At 33.8% G+C, this 19,934-nt stretch overlaps 1 protein-coding gene across 1 annotated transcript in view; it reads right to left on the reverse strand.

Annotated features, from left to right (window-relative positions):
• LOC131666832 (protein dachsous) overlaps nt 1-19,934 on the reverse strand; it is a 213,788-nt gene that overhangs the window by 141,380 nt on the left and 52,474 nt on the right. Inside the window, exon 3 of the mRNA XM_058939805.1 lies at nt 15,219-15,695. Coding sequence (XP_058795788.1) covers nt 15,219-15,695 — 477 coding nt within the window. The remainder of the gene's footprint in view (nt 1-15,218; nt 15,696-19,934) is intronic.

The raw sequence follows: 19,934 nt of genomic DNA on the forward strand, positions 1-19,934 counted from the left end.
ATCTCAAAACTCATCGCTTTATAAACTCTTGTATAATGGATATCAGTAAGCTAAATATTATAGCGCATAAAAATGTAAATTTATACTGTTATGATTATGAAACCACTGTTACAAGTATTGACATTAATGCAGACTTAGGTTATAGTCTTAAAACAAGTAAAGAACCAAATAAAATCTTAGATAAGCATGCCAAAGATACCAATTCTCATATTATTTATACTGACGGCAGCAAGAAGGGAGGTGACTCCGCAGGACTTGGAGTCGTATACCCGGAAAAAAAACTAAAAATAGGATTAGCTATTCCAAGTGCTTGTTCCATATTCACAGCGGAATCGATAGCCATATATATAGCGCTTCAACAAGTTTTGCGTAGTAATCACTCTAAATTTATTATCGCTTCTGATTCATTAAGTGCTTTGCTCTCTTTAAAATCAGTTAAGTTAAATGCTAAAGTCAATATCCATATCCTGAAAAGCAAGCAATTGTATAATTCCATACTCATCAAAAGTCCTGCTAAGTTAATAAGCTTCTTGTGGCTGCCATCGCACATTGGTATTAAGGGCAACGAAGCGGCGGATGCTTTGGCCAAGTCCTACCTAACAATAAATCCTAACAATTCTATTACTGTTCCATGTACAGATTATTTTGAGAGTTTTAAAAAAATATCATATGATAATACCATGAAGTACTGCAAAGAACAAAGTTTATTTAAAGGCAAGAAATTTTTCAATTCGTTGCCCACAGAGTCTAGGAAAACATGGTTTCACAACATTCACGCTAGCCGAAAATTTATAACTACCATCAACAGAATTAGGGCTGACCATTACAACTTAGCCGCCTCGTTGTATAAAGTCAATATCGTAGATAGCCCAATGTGTGCTCAATGTGGTGATTATGAAGAAGATCTCAATCATTGTGTCTGGCAATGTCCATTATTTGATAAAGAAAGATCTGTTCTTATTGATAAATTAAAGAAACTAAAAGTAAATTTACCTTTAAATTGTGATATATTGTTAGCATCTCCTAAATCTATCATTGTAAAATATTTAGTTCATTTTCTTGAAGAATGTCATAAATTAATATAACCAATTTTTGTATAATATTGTAATACACCTTTTTACTCAATAAAGATCAGCCGAGGTAAGTCTCTCATTGAGACTTGAAAGGCACCATATAGAAAAAAAAAAGATCATAAGATAATTTTTTTCGGTCAAACTAATTAATATATCTTAAAGTATGAGTCTTTCCCTTCAAAATGAATATTGAATCGTTCAGATATCTTTTTCTTTCACCGAGATATGATAATTTGAATTTAGCGTCTCGCCAACTTATGCACTTCAAGCGTATGTAGATAATTATAATTGGCAACCCTGTTTTTACCACCTAAATTACCGTATGGGCCGCTAAAAAAAAATACTTGTCTAATATTTTTTGATACTCTAATCGTATGCAAAGTTTAAAGAAAATCGGTGACGGACACCTCCCTGCCTTCCCTTGTAAGATCGCACATTTTAGTTCCATGTTAGTTTCTTGTCAAATATAAGGTCAGGATCTTGACTTCGTCAATTACTTGGATTAGTTCGTTGCCAATGAATAAGTTAACGTCTTCATTATTATCGCCGTAACTCTGGAACAGTATCGCTTGACACTTTGTAGTTGACAATTGGAAACCAAATACGAGTATATTTGCACACTTATTCAAAAGTGATTAATTCTTGATTAGTGCGCATTGCATAAGTTTGACACTAGTTTTGATGTTTTTCCTTTGCAGAAATAATGTGATATCATCTGCGAAGGTAGTACATTTTATCGGGGCCTGAATACATTTGAATAAATCGTTTAGTGCAATAAGGAATAGTGTGACGCTAATGACTAAACTTTGTGGGACACCATTTTCTATTACAGCTGCTTAGGATAGCAAATTGAGAATGCGTACTGTAATACTTCTGTTCGTAAGGAAATTTTTAATAAAGTGAAACATAGATCCTGTCATTTTTAGTTCTATTAATATCTGAAGTATTCTGCGGCGCCATTATTTTTGTTGGGTTTGAGTATTGAAATAACTATTGGTTGCTTCCATTCTTTGGGGAACAATTTTTTTTCCAAATCAGAATATATATCTCTAATAAGCAATTGATGGCTTTTAGTGGCAGTTGTTTGAGAAGGATGATAGGGATAGAATCTGGCCCTGGGCTGGTGTTTCTGCTGTCTTCAACTATCGATGTTAATTCTGAGATTGAAATATCATTGTTGATCGTATTGCTATTGGTATCTTCTTGGGGAATTTTCAATGGGGTTTGTGTGTTTTTGAATACTAAAATCTCGTCTGTAAGGTTTGCGTCACTAGCAGCATTTGCGAATTGTTCCGCTAGGTTATTAGCTATTTTGTATGGGTCGCATGTAATTGTTTCGTCTTCTTTTAATACAATAGCATGCTGTAAACTTTTACCTTCGATAGATTTGATTTTCCTCCAAATTTCGTTTAGGGGCATTTGATAATTCATAGACCTCAGGAACTCTAACCACGATTTTTTTTTACTTTATCTAATTGTTCTTTTCGCAATGGCTTTTAATCGTTTATGTTCAATCTGAAATTCTAATGTATTTTTTCTTTTCCACATGTTGAAAGCTTTTTTGGATTCTTAACAGCAGTCTCGCACTCTTCGTTCCACCATGGCATGTTATGTTTAGAAGTTCTTTGGGTGCTAGTCGGGATTCTTTCTTTCGTTGCGTATAAAATAATTTTTTTGAATTTTTCTACGGTGTAGTCGATATCAATATTACTTTTTTGGATGCTTTCAATAATTACTTGTTCTAGTTCATTTATCTGTGAATTGATGACTTCACGGTATTTTTTCCAATCAGCTTTGTAGTATTTCCATTTATTAATTTTGATTGAAGTCTCTGCATTTTCGGTGGAGTTGAATGTAGTAACTAAAGGAAAATAGTCGCTCCCGTACAAATAATCGAGTGTTTCCCAGTTGAGGTACAGTGATAATTCATTGGTGCAAAGAGTTAAGTCTATAGAACTGAAGTTTCCGGTAGAGGAATTACAATAAGTAGGTGCGCTGTTGTTGAGAACTTCCATGTCATTGAGTATTATAAGGTCCTGTGTTAGGCTATTTAAATTCCATTGAATGATTTTAGCCATATTTTATATTAATTAATTTCAGATTCAAGTTCAGATTCGGAGTCGGTGTGAGCTGGTGTCGGTGTAGGGGTGAGATTCACGTTTGGTTGTTCGATACTTTTTAAAAGTCTAGTACAGCGATTTTTGATGCTTTGATTTCGGACGTTGTGGTGTACATCTTCTTTGATAAATTCTTTGAATTTCTCTAAATTAGTAGTGTATTGTTGAATTATTTCTATTGGTTGCTTTACTTTGTGAGTTTTTTCAAGGAGACTTTTGAGTTGATCGTAGTTCAGTAGAACATTTGCAGTATTCAAGTAATCTTTTATTTTAATTAATTTCTCATCTAGTTCATTTTGGGTATTGTCTTGTTGTTGAGGATTAATGAGGCTGTTTATGATGTTTTCGTTAGTAGAAGGTATTACAGTGATTGTTGTGTTTCCTTGTGTGCTAAAATCTATTTTGGTGCTTTTACGTTTAGTTGTAACTTTACTGGGATCTTTGGTCTGATTTTGTTTCTGGCATGGTTCTTTATGGGATTCATTATAGCTTGTTTTTGAGCGTTGTCTTTTTGGCATAGGTGGACGATTTTCGGACTGTTCCGTATTTGGTTGATTTGAATCGTTGGTGCTCGACTTTTTTTCCTCGTCTGTTTCCATACTAATAAAATTTACCTTCTCTACGTTTGTACAATTTTTCGCAAGGTGGCCTTCTATATTACATGCAAAGCATTTGATTGTATCCGTGCTTGAATAAATGAAGTATGTTACGTCTTCATGATATACTTTGAAAAGAGGGGGGATTTTATCGACGTCTTCTGGTTTAACGTAAACTTGTTTACGCCAGCTGCCTACGTGTTCGTAGCCTTCTTCTGTAATGTGGCTTTTAATGGCATGATGGGGGAGCCTTTGTTTACTCCTAACTTTTCAAGAATGGAGTCGAAGACACAGTTGGGGATACTCGGAGAAACGTTTGAAAATATATTTCTTTTGTATTTGCTTACTAATGGTCTAATTGGTACGTCGTGTTCGTCAATCTTTACAGTTTTATACTTATCGGTTACTTCTTTGACCAGTTCCTTGTTGGATAAGTAAATACAGATACGGTTCTTTGATATTCTTGACGCATGTATTACATTCTTTGGTTGTACTAATTCTCCTATGGTACAAGTGTATTCCGTGAGCGTGATGTCACCTACACAGTTTATGAGTAGTCCTTGGTCTCTCTTGAGGATGAGGTCTTTTTGAGCGATGGATGCATAGCTGGAGTTGGAGGAATCAATTGTGAACGTTGGAATTTCATTTTGTTGTTGTAAATATTAAATTTAAATATTATGGTATTTATTCAAATGATCGCATAACTTAAGCCTTAGGAATGTAACAAAACAAGAAAGCCAATATCAAAGCCCCGCAAATAAATAATGCGGTGTTTATTTACTCGAGAGCACAGAGACATTAAGCAACTTCATTTTCTAACAATTATTATATAATCCACTATTTTTAATCTCGCGATCTCGCAACTTAATCCAATCAATTATGCCTTGTAGACGTCATAAAATTACATCAGTCACGCTATTTATCTTTCCATACATTCGTATCCGTTCTCACTTACAACATTAAATCATTCTCACAAATTCATGTATTCCAAATTCATCTCACTCACTCCGTTACACTTTATAAAACTAAGTCAAACACGCGATTTACACTATATAAAATTCGATCACTCGTTCCGCTATTCATACGTTATAAAATAAGATCAGTCACTCTATTTCTATTTTAGATTATTTTACTTCCGCACGAACGGCCCTTTCGTTTCTCGTTCGATAATTTAAATTCAAATTGTTCGGAATTTCAACGGTTTGTACATTTGAGGCGACTCACGCTATATTAAGCTAATTTTGGTGACTGAACTCGTCAAATCCCCATAAACGATGATGGCGGAGAAAGTCTTCTTCCCACGCAGCAAAAGGCCTCACAGTCCAATTGTTTTCGCTGATCAAATTATAATAGTAAACACCATCTCAGGACTACCCATCTTCATCCGCTAGGCAGACAGTACGGAGCCCTCTCAGGTGTTGTCACTTCGGCGGCGGGAAACAGTCGTCCGCGCTCCGCGGTCCGAGCAACTCACTAGCGAGCCTCGGCATGAAGTTGCTCGCGAGACATTGTCGAGCGAGCCATCGATCGCACTTTTAGCGAGATCATTGCATTCAACTTATCGATTCGTTACATTGTTCGTTTGGGCTTGTAAAAGTCATGATTGGATTCACTCTGCACTTTTTCGCGTAGGTGCAAGCAATTTATAGGGCTAAGCCCGATCACACGTGTTGTAAACACAACACTCGCGAGGAGCTAACAATTACACGTCTATTCGCTACGAATGCTACGCGTGAACTGTATTGAATATTACTTTCATAGTATAATTTTTTTTTGCGACTTTATCGGATAGTTCTTTCAAAAAATAAATTTATTATACCATTCACGAATGATAGGCGGCGGTTTATCAGTTGCTCTTGTATTTTTTTTTTGGTATTAGTGAGTTTTCGTTGGAGATATTTTCGTTATTTTTATTTACATTTAGTGTTTTGAATGGGTTTTCCATTTCAATTGATGCGTTTGGTATGCCGAGCCAGTAATCGGGAATGCTCAATTGTCTTTTCTTAATAATATTATTTTCTATGGGGCTACTCCTGTTTCACTTATTTCTTGCTGTTTTCCACTTAGTTGTTTCTTTTTTGCTTGTATTTTCTGACAAGGTCTACTCAGATTTGGAAGTGTTGATCATGTTCTCCGTACACTTATGTATCTTTATATCCAAATAACAAATTACACAGGCCTGCAAGGTTTTGTTCTTTTGCAACTGAGGGTCATTTCCGAAGTAATTTTTGGCGTAGAATTCGAATCCGTCATCAGAATTTCTCCATCACGTCAGGTTTTTGAGTAATCGTCCCCTAAAGGTCGAAAAAACACGTTTTTTGGCCATATTCAAGGCTTGATTACATCGTGAGTTTATATTCTTTTCAAAAACGGTTGACGGCATCTTAAAGAAGCACTCTTACCCTTCAAACCCCATTTTTCAAATTTAAGATATCATTTTTTTTTATCAAGATATCATCAATGGAAATTTGCCATTTTTGAGGTTTCACCATGAGCTTAAAAATTCGGCCAATTGTCCTGGAAGAATACGATATATTTCTTAGTATTTTTTGGATAATGATTCTAGAATCATTATAAACAACACAAACTAACAGAATTTTGAATTTTAACTCAGAACATACAATTCATCAAAAAGTTAATATAGTTTCAAATTTAGTTGACCGAGTGTTTTTACTTGCTCACAAAAAATTTCATTCCAACAACTGAAAAATTATTACTAATGTTCTGAAAAAGAATAATTATCCATCTTTATTTATCAAAAAACATATACAAAAATGTATCAATAAATACAAAAAAGGGAATAATAATTCTAAAAAATTAGAAAATCAAAAATTACCTACAGTCGCTATTCCTAATAATTGCAACATCTTCGAAAAATGTTCATCTGTGTTAAAAAGACATAACATTATGCCTATCCCGTTATTACAAAAACCATTACAAGAGCTTATCCGTTTAGGAAAAGACAAATCTAATTTATTAGACAACACTGGTATTGTCTACAGTTTTAACTGCAAACAATGTTCAGCGGTCTATATAGGTGAAAGTAAACGTTCATTAAAAATTAGATTAAACGAACAAAAAAAAAAAATTGATTCAGATACAATAGTAGCTACATATAGAAGAACGTTCTCACACGAATTTGACTGGAAAAAAGCTAAGATATTGGATTATGAAAAGAATTATAAGAAACGAAGAATATCCGAAATGTTACACATTGGCTTACATAAAAATACGTTAAATAGAAAAGAGGATATACAATATCTTACAATTAGTCACACCTATAAGCCTTTATTAAGATCGATGAGGAAGGGACAATAGATGAATAGTATATATGTGAGTTGAAATACTTGATTTCTCACTTTCATTTTGACTGTGCTACGATTTATTCATATAATAATTTGACTACGAGAGAAATCAGGTATACTCATACACTTATAACTATATACTTTTAAAATTACTTGTGAAAACTCTATTGTGAATAATTTGTTGTGTTTTTTTATTAATAAAGCCTGAAGAGGTCAGCAAATGTGCTGACGAAACGTTGCTGAATATAAGTAAAATTAAGTAATTTTCCACCTATCACTATTTCCCTTCAATCCATCATTACAAAATTTGTCAGCTCTTGTCTGTGTCTCCATTGCTCTCTCTCTCGTGTAGTGTTTGAGCCGTCAAAGGTGTGTTGGCCATTACAGATTCGCTACCAATAATCGATCTTTGTATGTTGCTTTCTGTTGCTCTAACTGCCTCACTACCGGATTGCTTCCGCCGCAAAATCTTCCACATGCATCGGCGGGTTTAATTCTAGTCGCTCCATACTCAGCATACCTCAGCATTCCTTTCAGAAACACATAAAATCTTTCGCGCACTTTGTAACATGAATTTACTTTTAATTTAACACTTTACTCAAGATTAACCGGCCCCTTGTCTTTCTCTTTCAATTATCTTTCCCCACAAAGGATGCCATGTGACCAAAGTACGGATCGTCACCAATTAATTTTAGACGGGAAAGAGAATCAATATCGCTCTAGGTATTCGAGAGAGGATCAGGGAAGAGAAGGAGAAAATAAAAGAATTATACTCATTAATTCCAGAAATATATAATTCTATATTCTATGAAATTGACTTAACCTACTGTACAAATAATCGGTCAGCTCGTTGCTTGGTCCGATATCACCTCAACAACGACACGAATATCGGTAACTGATGACCGTCGCAATAGTTAGCGGGTGGACGACTTACTACTTACGTAGAAAAACTAAATTTCAAATGAGTAATCTTTTCAATTCAGCATGAGAAGGTCCCCTTAAATAAATTGAATTTTTAGTATTCTTAAAGTTCTTCAAAATTCATTAAATACGAAAAGCAACATATATTTGAGAAAAGTTTATTAAAAGTATTTGTGAAACTTTTATTAAGTAATTTTGCTAAGTTGACTTCGCTTTCTATTATTTCATTAATAAAATAACTGAAAATAAGCTCTTATATGACATTTGTCACACATCGCTAGCCTTTATCGCGTTTTTCTTATGATAATATTTTCCAGATTTTCTGAGCTGGGGCGTCGATCTCTCAGGAAATTAAACTTATCAGAAGAAAAAAATACAGTTCATAAAAAAATGTAATTATTGACAGCCTACTTCTGTCGGATTTCGTAAAACAGTATTGTTTAAATCGATTTTTATTATAACAATGAAAATAAATCTTCATTTTTTTAAAGAGTTCATCGTTTTTATTATCAGGTAGGTGGAATTAATATGAAACTATTGAAAAATGTGGTCACTCACCACAATAAATATTGTAATGTTATTTTTTCATTCCAGTTTTAATTTTATCAATCCGAAACAAAGAATATGAACCAAAGAAAACTTAACTTGCCTGCAATGTATCAATTTTATTTTAGTTATCTAATAAAAAATGTTATTTTATTGTCTAAATCCATATTTTTTTATTATTAAACATTGTCATATACGAGGTGTGTTCAAAAAGTAAGGTGACTTTGTATTTTTAAGAAAAAATATTTATTTATCAATATTTATGTTGTCCCCTTCAAAGTAATCCCCCTTAGATACAATACACTTATGCCAACGGTTTTTCCAATCCTCAAAGCACTTCTCATAAGCACTTTTCGGTATAGCCTTGAGCTCTTCCAGCGATGCAGTCTTTATCTCTTCAATCGTTGCAAATCTCCGTCCTTTCATAGGTCTCTTTAGTTTTGGGAACAAGAAAAAGTCACATGGGGCCAAATCCGGTGAATATGGTGGCTGAGGCATGATTGTGGTATTTTTTTTTGGCCAAAAAATCTCTCACAAGCAAAGATGAGTGAGCAGGGGCATTATTGTGATGCAAAAGCCATGAATTGTTTTTCCACAATTCTGGGCGTTTTCTTCGTATTGCTTCTCGCAAACAGCGCATAACTTCAAGATAATACTGTTTATTGACCGTACGTCCATATGGTAAGAACTCCTGATGCACCACGCCATGGTAATCGAAGAAAACAGTGAGTAAAACTTTGACATTTGATCGAACTTGGCGTGCTTTTTTCGGTCTTGGCTCATCTGGGCTCTTCCATTGGGATGATTGGACTTTGGTTTCGATATCATAACCATATACCCATGATTCGTCACCAGTTATGAGCCTTTTGAATAAATCTGGGTCGTCGTTGACGTCATTCAACAGTTCTTCAGCGATGCTCATGCGACGGTTCTTTTGGTCAAAATTTAGCAATTTCGGAACAAACTTCGCTGACACACGTCTCATGCCCAAAACGTTAGAAAAAATTTCATGGCACGAGCCAAGCGATATACCAACATCCTCAGCAACTTCTCTGCTAGTGATGCGACGATTTTCCAGAACAATTTTCTTCACTGCTTGAACGTTTTCATCAGTTGTTGACGTGCTTGGGCGTCCAGAGCGAGGCTCGTCATTAGCATCTTCCCGGCCATCTTGGAAGAGTTTGTACCACTTGTAAACATTTTTTTACTCAGAACAGTTTCACCGTATGTCACCGTCAACATTTCAAGTGTTTCGGAGCACTTTATTTTATTTTTTACACAAAATTTGATGCTAATCCTTTGATCCATATTTTTCGATAGCAAGAAATCGCCGAGCACGCAAAATACTTATAACCTTTACGCCTCTCACAACCAAACAAAAAATGCTATACACTTGAAAATTGGTACAGATGTTCGGGAAGAGTGTACCAACATAACAAAACAAAAAAATCGATAATCGAAAGTACGTTGCCCGTGAAATTTGAAAAGTCACCTTACTTTTTGAACACACCTCGTAGATTACAGGGTGTTTCATTTTAATCCGACCACGCGCAGAACCCAGTAAAAAAAAACTTTATCAAAAAATGACCTCTACAAAAGTTGTAGGGGACTGAGTGGGCTACCAAATGCTATCATCAACTTTGACCCTTAATTAGATTTTCAAGGTCATCTGAAGGTCAAAGTGCTTTTTTTAATGGAAACCCCTATTTTTAACTTCGGAATCGTGTAGAGTGGGAAAAATTACATTCAAAATGACATTCCAAGTTTGTATTTATGAGCTGAGAAGATCATATGAAAGTCAAATGCTCAAAAAACCTCCTTATAACTAGCTTTTTAAATTTTTTAGTAAAATAAATATTGTAAAGATACCTTTTGAAAGTAATTGTTTAAAATGCCATGCTGTCTTGGAAGACATTTTGCAAGGTCATTTGAAAGTCACAGTGCTTGTTGTAACAGAAAATCTTTTTTATCAAGGATCCGAAAATGGAAAAATATACAATTTGAATATGACATCGTCCTGGACCCTATTATCGATATTGAAGGTCATTTGAAAGCCAAATTTTTATCCTACCATTAGCATCACCCAGGAACGTGGACGTAATAGGATTGTGTTCTCTTTGGGGTGCTTGATTAGAGTGAGTCCCCTTGCCTCTCACTTTTCTTCAGAATTCAACGTAGGTTTTCAAAAATACCACCATTTTCTTTAATACATAACGGTATTCGCTGCTGAAATTGTTCTACTGTTCTGAATAATACAGTCCTTGGAATGTTTTCACAAGCGGTTCGAATTGCTTGCATCATGTCTTCTCTTGTTGTTGGTTCGTGTTCATAAACAATATCTTTTAAATATCCCCACAAATAAAAATCAGATGATGTTAAATCTAGAGATCTTCATGGCCATCGAACACCAAAATCTCCACGCGTCCAATCGGATCAAAATCTCGGTGCGTCCAATCCACCTGTCACGATAATATTGATTGAGATATTATCTAATTACTCGAGCGTAGTATGCAGGATCTCCATCTAATTGAATCCACATTCTTAATCTTGTGTTCAAATCTACTTCTTTAATAAGTACTGGATAGTCTCTCATAAACTGTAAAAAATTATGCATATTTGTATTTCCATCGAAAAAGTACGGGCCTATAAGGTATCCATTAACAATTCCACACCATACGTTAAGGCTCCATCGATTTCGATTATCTACACTTATCGCATAAATTAAAGGAACAAAAAAAATTTCTAATTTTTTTGTCAATTTTCAACAGGCTCTATTTCAGTGAGAAATTGTCGTACAGGAAATAAAAAAAATATAGCTTTTGAAGCTTGAAGACTCTAGATTTTGAATTTTTTGGTTACAAATTTTTGGAATACCTGTAGCCATGCAATTCTTGGATAAAGCACAAAAAAAATTTTTCCAAAATTTTCACCTTATTATTTTACTCTATGGGCATGAAAAAATTTTTTCGAGCTAGACCAATGCATAAAACGAAACTCCCTGTCCGTTCGCTGGGCGACTAGTAGTTTCAAAGATATCGGCAGTTGAGTGAAAAAGGATCCTTTTGCATTCAAAATTCGATATTTCGAAGACAAAAGGTTCTATCTGACTCCCTCTAAAAGCAAATTGAAGCTGAATGAACAAGCTATGTGACCTATGCATTGGTCTAGCTCGAAAAAATTTTTTCATGCCCGTACAGTAAAATAATAAGGTAAAAATTTTGGAAATTTTTTCTTTTTGTGCTTTATCCAAGAGTTGCTTGACTACAGGTACTCCGAAAAATTTGTAACCAAAAAATTCAAAATCTAGAGTCTTCAAGCTTCACAAGCTATATTTTTTTATTTCCTATACGACAATTTATCACTGAAATACAGCCTGTTGAAAATTTATGCGAAAAGTGTATCTGCCTTTGCCAATGCGGATTAACATTCGACCAATAATAAGAGTTATGTCGACTAAGCTGGCCATTGCTTTGAAAGTTTGCTTCGTCTGAAAACATTACGTATCGAAAATGTTTGGATCATTGGCAATCATTTGTCGTGCCCATTGGCAAAACTATAGACGTAATCTCATATCAGCAGGTGTGATGCCTTGAGTCAAAGTGATATGATATAGATAATAACGATGATTTCTTAGTATTTTCCAAACAGTAGCCATAGATATATTAGTTTGCCTTTGAATGTTATGGGTACTGATGTTACAATTTAAATGAACCATTGCCAGAACCACTATTACACGAATATCTTCTTCATTGTAATTACGACGTTCTCTAACCCGTACTAGTTGCCCTTGTTGAGCTCTACGGTAAATTTCAAGAATTATTATATGACTCGGATGTCTCTTGTCGGGTATCGATTTCAATAAAGAGCAGCAGATTGTCGGTAATTATACCTATATTCAACAAGAACCAATAGAATATCAACCCTTTCAGACGCTGGGTAATTAGCCATAGTGAAAATTTTGATTATAACAAAGTAAATAAAACGAGATAATTTATCTGTGACTATCAAATTTAAGAAAAAAACAATGTTAAACAAAAGAAATTTAATTAGTTTAACTAATCAATAAGCAGTGCTATATTAAATTTAAACTGTATGTAACAATAAGCAGGGGTCAAAGTAATATGAAAAATTATTTTCAACTGAAAAAATTATCTACTTCAATAATAAATAGGGGACAAATTCATAATGAAGAATCAGAGAATTAATTAATTAAATTAATTAATTGTACAGAGACATCGGTATGACAAAAATACAGTTTGATGAGCATTTGACCTTTAATTGACCTTCTCAGGTCACAAATACAAACTTGAAACTACACGATTCCGGGGTCAAAAATAGGGGATCCCATTAAAAAAAGCACTTTGACCTTCAGATGACCTTGAAGACGTATTAAGGATCAAAGTTGATGGTAGCATTTGGAGGCCCCCTCTGTCCTCTGCAACTTTTGTAGAGGTCATTTTTTGATAACGTTTGTTTTTACTAGGTTATGCGCGTGGTCGGATTGAAATGAAACACCCTGTATATTAGTGAAAATTTTTATCCTAAGCTCTGTAGCCCTTTCGTGAACAAAGATAGCGTAATTTCAAGTACATTTACCATTTTTTTAGATTATTTTAAATTCAAATTTTAACAGGAATCATTAACGTTATTATTTTCAACAGAGATGATTGCGATTTGAAAGGGGAAATCTAATTCCACTTTCATAATTTTTAAAAACTATAAGTGGAAAAAATTTTCAAGGAAAAACTACAGTGCCATAATCAAGGAAAGAAAGGCTTAGTTTGGTAAAAAGTAAGGTTTTCTCAAGATAATTTTCTTTTATATATATATATATATAAGTTTATAGTGGTTGTTCTCTCAATATTCAATATGCGAATTATTTTGTATTCTGTGAAATATAAGTAAGTTTATTTTAATATTTCCATTTCACAAATCAACAAACTAAGCACAGTTATATTAACTTAATTAGGAAGTTAAATTGACTTGCTTTTGCTATATGGTGGGTCTATTATTTGTGCTAATATAGAATTCTATAATTAAAAAATATTAGTATATAGACGATGTCGTAAATACTTTTAACTTTTTTATCTTCTTTTTCATTTTTGATAATATTGATTAATATATTTAACATCAACACTTTTGTGAAAAAAAATTTTTCAATTTTTTTACAATATACATCATAGCGAAAAAATATATAAATATATAATTCATGTTTCCAAATTCATGATTTATCATATCCAAAACTGCAATAAATAATCTTTTAGTTGTCTTGAACTACACGGGTTAAATTATTATTCAATGTGTACGATATCGAGTAGCTTTATGGTTATTATATCGGACAATTTCATAGACTTTAAATTTAAATTAGTTGAACTCACGTTGTTTGCATATAATTATATTATATTTATATTGTATTACCAACATTCATTTATGATTCACTCATTGTATTCAATTTAAGCAATTCTAAGAAAGGCGGTACCTCGCTGAGTCGTTGAGAGGGTGTCGATTTCTCTCTTTGTAATCTATAGTCCACTATATTAGCTTACGCGTTTCTCGTGGTCTCCTCATGGTCAACATGTGTTACCCCGACGGCGCATAAGCGGCGCAACTGAGCCATGACCACGTTATCGTGACTATCGCCTATGTTTTGGTTCGACACTCGTCTCAATTTTCCACTTTCCTTTTTTTTATTGCTTTTAAGAATAAGAGTGACGACTAGGGTAGTAGTCGACAGTCAGTTAGCTGAGAGCCCTCGACGAGTTTGTACGTTCTCAGTTGTACCCTCTGTCTATTCACGAAATAAAATCTGATCATTCTGTCTTAAAAATCATAAATTTTTCCTATCAAATCACCTTTCGTACTGAATTAATTTTCATACGGAAAGCACAGTCATTGTGCTAATTGAAACCCAATGTTTATCCTATTCTTTGAATAAATATAACGTAATTATATTTATTTCAATCTTACACATTAAAAAACCAGATTATTGATTAGTAATAGAAAATAATTAGAACTATTTCAAACCATAACCTCTTGTTTTCTCTGATAGTAGTTTCATAAAATATGTGTTCAAACAATAACACCATAATCTATTTTTTTTTACTTTCAGTTATGTGAAATTGAATTTTAATTACTAAAATCTTAACTCGAAATCATACAAATACTTATTAGCAGTCGCATAACAATATATCACGTTACCATATTTTAGTCAATCAGATCATGAATAAAATACCTTAACATGATTTCTGTTATTAGATTTTATTTTTTATTAGATTATTTATATTGATTAGGATATATTAAATGCTTCAGAAAAATGTTCAAGTAATTCTAAGAATATATTAAGATACTGCAAAGAAATGTATCGCGAGATTTTACAAAAAAAATCCAATGTCGTGAACTCTGCCTTTTATAATTTTATCTCAATTTTAAGTTTGAAAATTCATATTTCATTTTAACAATTAAGTTTATATATTTCAAATTATTCATATGAAAATTTTTCATTTAGTTCTGTTATAAACGCTTTACATTGCATCTTTTTCAAGAATAATAAAAAGATACATCCAAAATATAAAAAGGAGGCTGTATTTTAAATATTATTTCTACAGTTTTGAGAAAAGATACAGGATAGAGTTAATATTAAAAAATTATTAGTTTACTCACCAGTGTTGGTTAAAATGTTTGGATCCCGAACACTGCCAATAAAAGTATTTTGAGCGACATTTTCTTTAATACTAATGCTGTATTTTGGTCTATCACAGCTGGCAATTTTTTGACTAGACGAAGTTACTATAATTCGAATAATTGCATCGTTATTGCTTTTTAAACCCGCGGCATCAGTGGCTACAATGTTGAGTAAATATAATGACGATTTCGTTAATTGATTTTCACGAACTACATAGATCTCGCCAGTATTTCTATCAATGCGAAATAATTCTGCTCCGTTGTCTTCTGATATTCTATAGTTTATTTGACCAAAAATTCCTGCATCAGCGTCACTTGCTACACATTTTACAATTGGTCCACTTATAGGTCCATCAGTTCTAATCGTGATGTTATATTCACGTGGATGAAATATTGGTCTATTATCGTTCACATCAATAACAAACACATGTACTATAGATGTTGCGCTTAGTCCTCCTATAAATAATTTCAAAAAAATAATGTGTTAAAATTTAATACAATAATATAATGTGGAGTAAATTTCAGAACACACGCACGTTCATCAATTGATAAACAACTCACTTCAGATTTTCGATTAATTTAAACAATATTATTATTATAAATGAAGCTTTTCATAATTAACATGTTTTTAATTATTTGTATATTAGTGGTAGGAATCTTCAGACATAATTCGTTTGCATTTGTAAAGACATTTTGATCGGAAATGTTATTTAAAAAAAATGTATAATAAACGGAAATACAAGAAATTAACCTATTCTCTCTATGCAGGGGCTTTATGAAAGGTCGAATTAGTTCAAGAAAAATGAGACGAAAAATGTCTTTTGTATTTTTCGGTGTTGGCAACCGTTCGACAACTGGTTTAATATTAAGTTATATATTTAAAACATGAATTCATCCTTGCTCTCTATACGATGTATTTTAACACTTGGTGTAAAATTTAACAGACTAAGAATATTAAAAATAAAAAATAATGCAAAGTTCATAAGAACATGGTGTATGTTCTTAATTTTCTGAAAATTATACATTTGAAGATCCGGTTTTTTTTTCAAAAGATTTTTCTAAAAAAAGGTATGAAAATATAAATATAATATTATTTTTGTAACGGTTGTTGATTTCTTCAAAAACAAATCGTCGTCCGTTAACAAAATTTATATGTCACCGCTGTTTTTCCCTTCTGGCTAGCTCTGTGCTCGACGCGCAACCTGAAAATGAGCGCGAAAGCGCGAAACAACAAAGAAAAGCGATGGTCGAAGGTTCCTAGAAAACGTTGCGTAGGAGAAGGGAACGTAGAGAATGGTCAGGATTATCGAATAAATATGTCGGCTTGCTAATACATTTCCGCCGGATTTATTCGCTATTTACAATTACAAGGGCGCGGCTACTCATGTTGACCGAGAGATTCACGATGCGCAACCTAACCGTACGTACGCGCGAGAGAGAGACAGAAAATACAAATTTGGCCGGCACGCAGCTGGCGCTGCTTACATGTGCTCGCTTGCCGGAATACGCTCGCAATCCCAAAAACAAGGGAGGGGACTTACGCGAATGAACGCTGCTGCAGACAGCTTCACTTGTTATTTCGAGCCTGGTTACACAGAGGCCGTCGCCCAGGGTCGTCGAGGTTTGGGAGGCTTATGAGTCGATCCTCACGGATTGTGGGCGACGAGCCGGCTCTTACTATTCGGATGGCGGTCTTCAATTCGCTCGTCCTCACACGTGGATCTTTGCTGGATTCCTTCCTCGGTCACTGTGCTCGCACTTCTCGAATTCTCAATCCGCGGGATCGATATATCACTCAATTTTTCCACACCGAAAAACAAAAGGATTCCGAGCGCGTGTTATCCGCTTGCCGATCTCACGTGTACTGTCCTGCCCGCGTGTTCTAGCTATCTCTCTCTCTTTCTCGCTGCGCGGGTCTTTTGCGCATGGCGCGCTATTTCGAAGATCGCTCATTCATTTCTTAACGAGCCCGCTCGTTACATTTTATATATAATATAATATATATTTTATTATATTGTGAGAGTTCAAAAACGTATTTTTTACAATGTCTTACGCTGTTATTCAGTTGCTATCGAAAGTTATTATTATTTCAATTGTAAAAATAATTAACAATAAGTATAAGAAAAGCAACTTTACATTTGAGCTTGTTATAAATGAAAATATCTCAAATATTTCATAACTAAATAATATATTTCATCATAAACGTAGTAATAGTTGAGTGTACCATGAAAGCATAAATATCACCAAATTTTTGAAATCGTCAAATTTAGCTTATAGTACAGCACATACATATGTTACCAAAATTTCTGTAAAAATGTTATAGTAATTTTAATCGTAAAATATTTAAAAAATATTTTATAAAAAGTACGAACAATACGTACAAGAAGCATTTGCATGTATACCAAAAATTTTTCATTTGAGTTTGTCATAAATAAAAGTATGTATTTGAAATATTATCTCATTAATAAGTAAGTGCATCAGGAAGATAAACAGTTCAAAAATTTAATGTATGATGATAAACGTATTTTAATCGTACCAAAAAGAGTATGAAGAACTACTAGCTAAGTAAAATTTGAAATATTATGCAAAAATTATCTCTAATAATTCAAATTTTACCAAAAATAGCTAAAATTATAAAAATCAAGTTTAAATATAAGAAAAAAATATTTAAATGAAGAAGTTATTCTTGGTGATTGGCGAAATAATTCATCGACGATTATTTTTCTTTCTAGAAGACCTTGCTGGTAGTCATCATCAATAAAAGCCTTATTAACTCCATTGAAACATTCAGGTATCCGTGGTACAACAGGCATAGGCAATCTGGAAGAGAAATTGGTTAAAATTGATTATTATTATATAACTGTCATACTGCATGAGAATATTTACCCATAATGTCTGAGGAAATTATAAAATACTGCAGATGTATTAATGATATCTGCAGTAAACTGGGGGGGGGGGTAGTCTAAAGCTCGATCGTCGGTGATACATCTACATATTTCTTTCCAGATACTAAATGTCTGTTCTATACAACATCTTTCACTTCTTAGTGCTCTTGAAAAATCATAATCGAGAGTGCCTTCTTCTGTGTCATTAATAGATGTTAATACGTATAGAGACTGCATGTAACTTGAATCAGCTAAGGATAAAAATATAGAATTGACAAATTTATTTATTTAATATGGTTAAAAATAGTACATTAATAGATTACGTAAAGTATTATGCAAAAATATTATGTTATTTTTATAAGTAAAACCAAATGAAGTAAGAGTAGAAAAGAAGTAAGTAAAGATTTTTAAAAACGAAGTAAGAGTAAAATAGGTTACCTGAGAGAAAGTAGTATGTATATTTCTCAACTTTATGTTACATTTTTCTTCCTTTTTCATATACTTGTTCTCCCGATATATGTCTTGCGCTTTTATTTTCCTTTTCATTTGCCTCCCCCAGCTTCGCATTCTGTTTTGTTTGTGTTGTTCCTTCCTACCCCGTCTCTCTGACATCTTCCTTTCTATTCCTCTCTCCACTCTATTAAAACTTCTATTTTTCCTCACGTAGCTCCTACCTTTTATTACCATTTATCTATATTCAATTTCGATTTCTATCCTTATTCCCAGCTCCTCGGATACATCACTGATTTTGTTCGCTGCGCTGATCATTTCTCCTCTTGCTCTATTTTCTTCATACGTCATCTATTTCTTCTACTCTTCTCAAAGACTAGCACAATAATCCTATTTCTCCATTCTTCTGGGTATCCTTTTCCATCCTATATCTTGTTCAAACAAAGCGTAACATCCCTCTTTCCTTTTACCCTTTTCTTGTTTTTTTACGCCACTTATTTCTCTCTCCTGCCTATTTTTCCCGCTTCCCGTTACGAGCATCTCCAGCGCCACAGCCTTTGCCGTCTCCCGCTCCCCTCCGTCTTTTCTCTTGATCACTTTCTTCTACGTCACAGCCTTTACACTCCCACCACTCTCCTCTCTTTTTCCTTTTCAGTTCCTACCCTTAACTACTTTTCCCTACCTTTTTTCGCCCTTTCTCATCTTTTTTTCTTGCATTCTCATTTTTTGTTTATCTTTTTCTCTTCCCAATACTCCCTCTCTCCCCCTCAACGCAATCTCACTCTCCACTCTCATCTCACGGCGCCCATTTCGCACACACTTTTCTTATCCCGCGCCAGACGCGCGTTCTCTCTCCTCAACTCTCAAGTCAAGAATCTTATCTAAGGAAAGGTAATTTGGTTCATTAATTTGGCCATTTCTTCGTAGAGTTATCATTTTCTGTCTTTGGTCGCTGAATCTCCATACAAAGGCATCATGGGAGATCCACTGCAAACTCTCACGTTTATAATATTATAATTGATATCACGCAACTAGAATGATAGATAAAAATAACATATTTTAATTATAAAAATGATGTAATATTCATAATCTTTATGTTTTTACTGACCACTTGATCATTAAAAGAATGATTTTGTTGCTGATTTACATAGACTTCTTCGTGATCTGCTGGTGTACGTATCTTAATCAAAGTACCATCCAACACACCAATTACGAGGTCTCTCCGGAAAGTATCGGGCCTACGTTTATATCTTCCCACCATAGTGTTCGAGCGACCTCTACAGGACAGAAACTTCAACAGTAAAGCCTCACGAATCTATTGGTTACTTACTAACACCGGCCGGACGTATAGTTCATGCGC

Source organism: Phymastichus coffea, unplaced genomic scaffold (genome assembly GCF_024137745.1).
Source record: "Phymastichus coffea isolate CEN01 unplaced genomic scaffold, Cenicafe_Pcof_1.1 PCOF00004, whole genome shotgun sequence".
In the NCBI taxonomy this organism is placed as follows: domain Eukaryota; kingdom Metazoa; phylum Arthropoda; class Insecta; order Hymenoptera; family Eulophidae; genus Phymastichus; species Phymastichus coffea.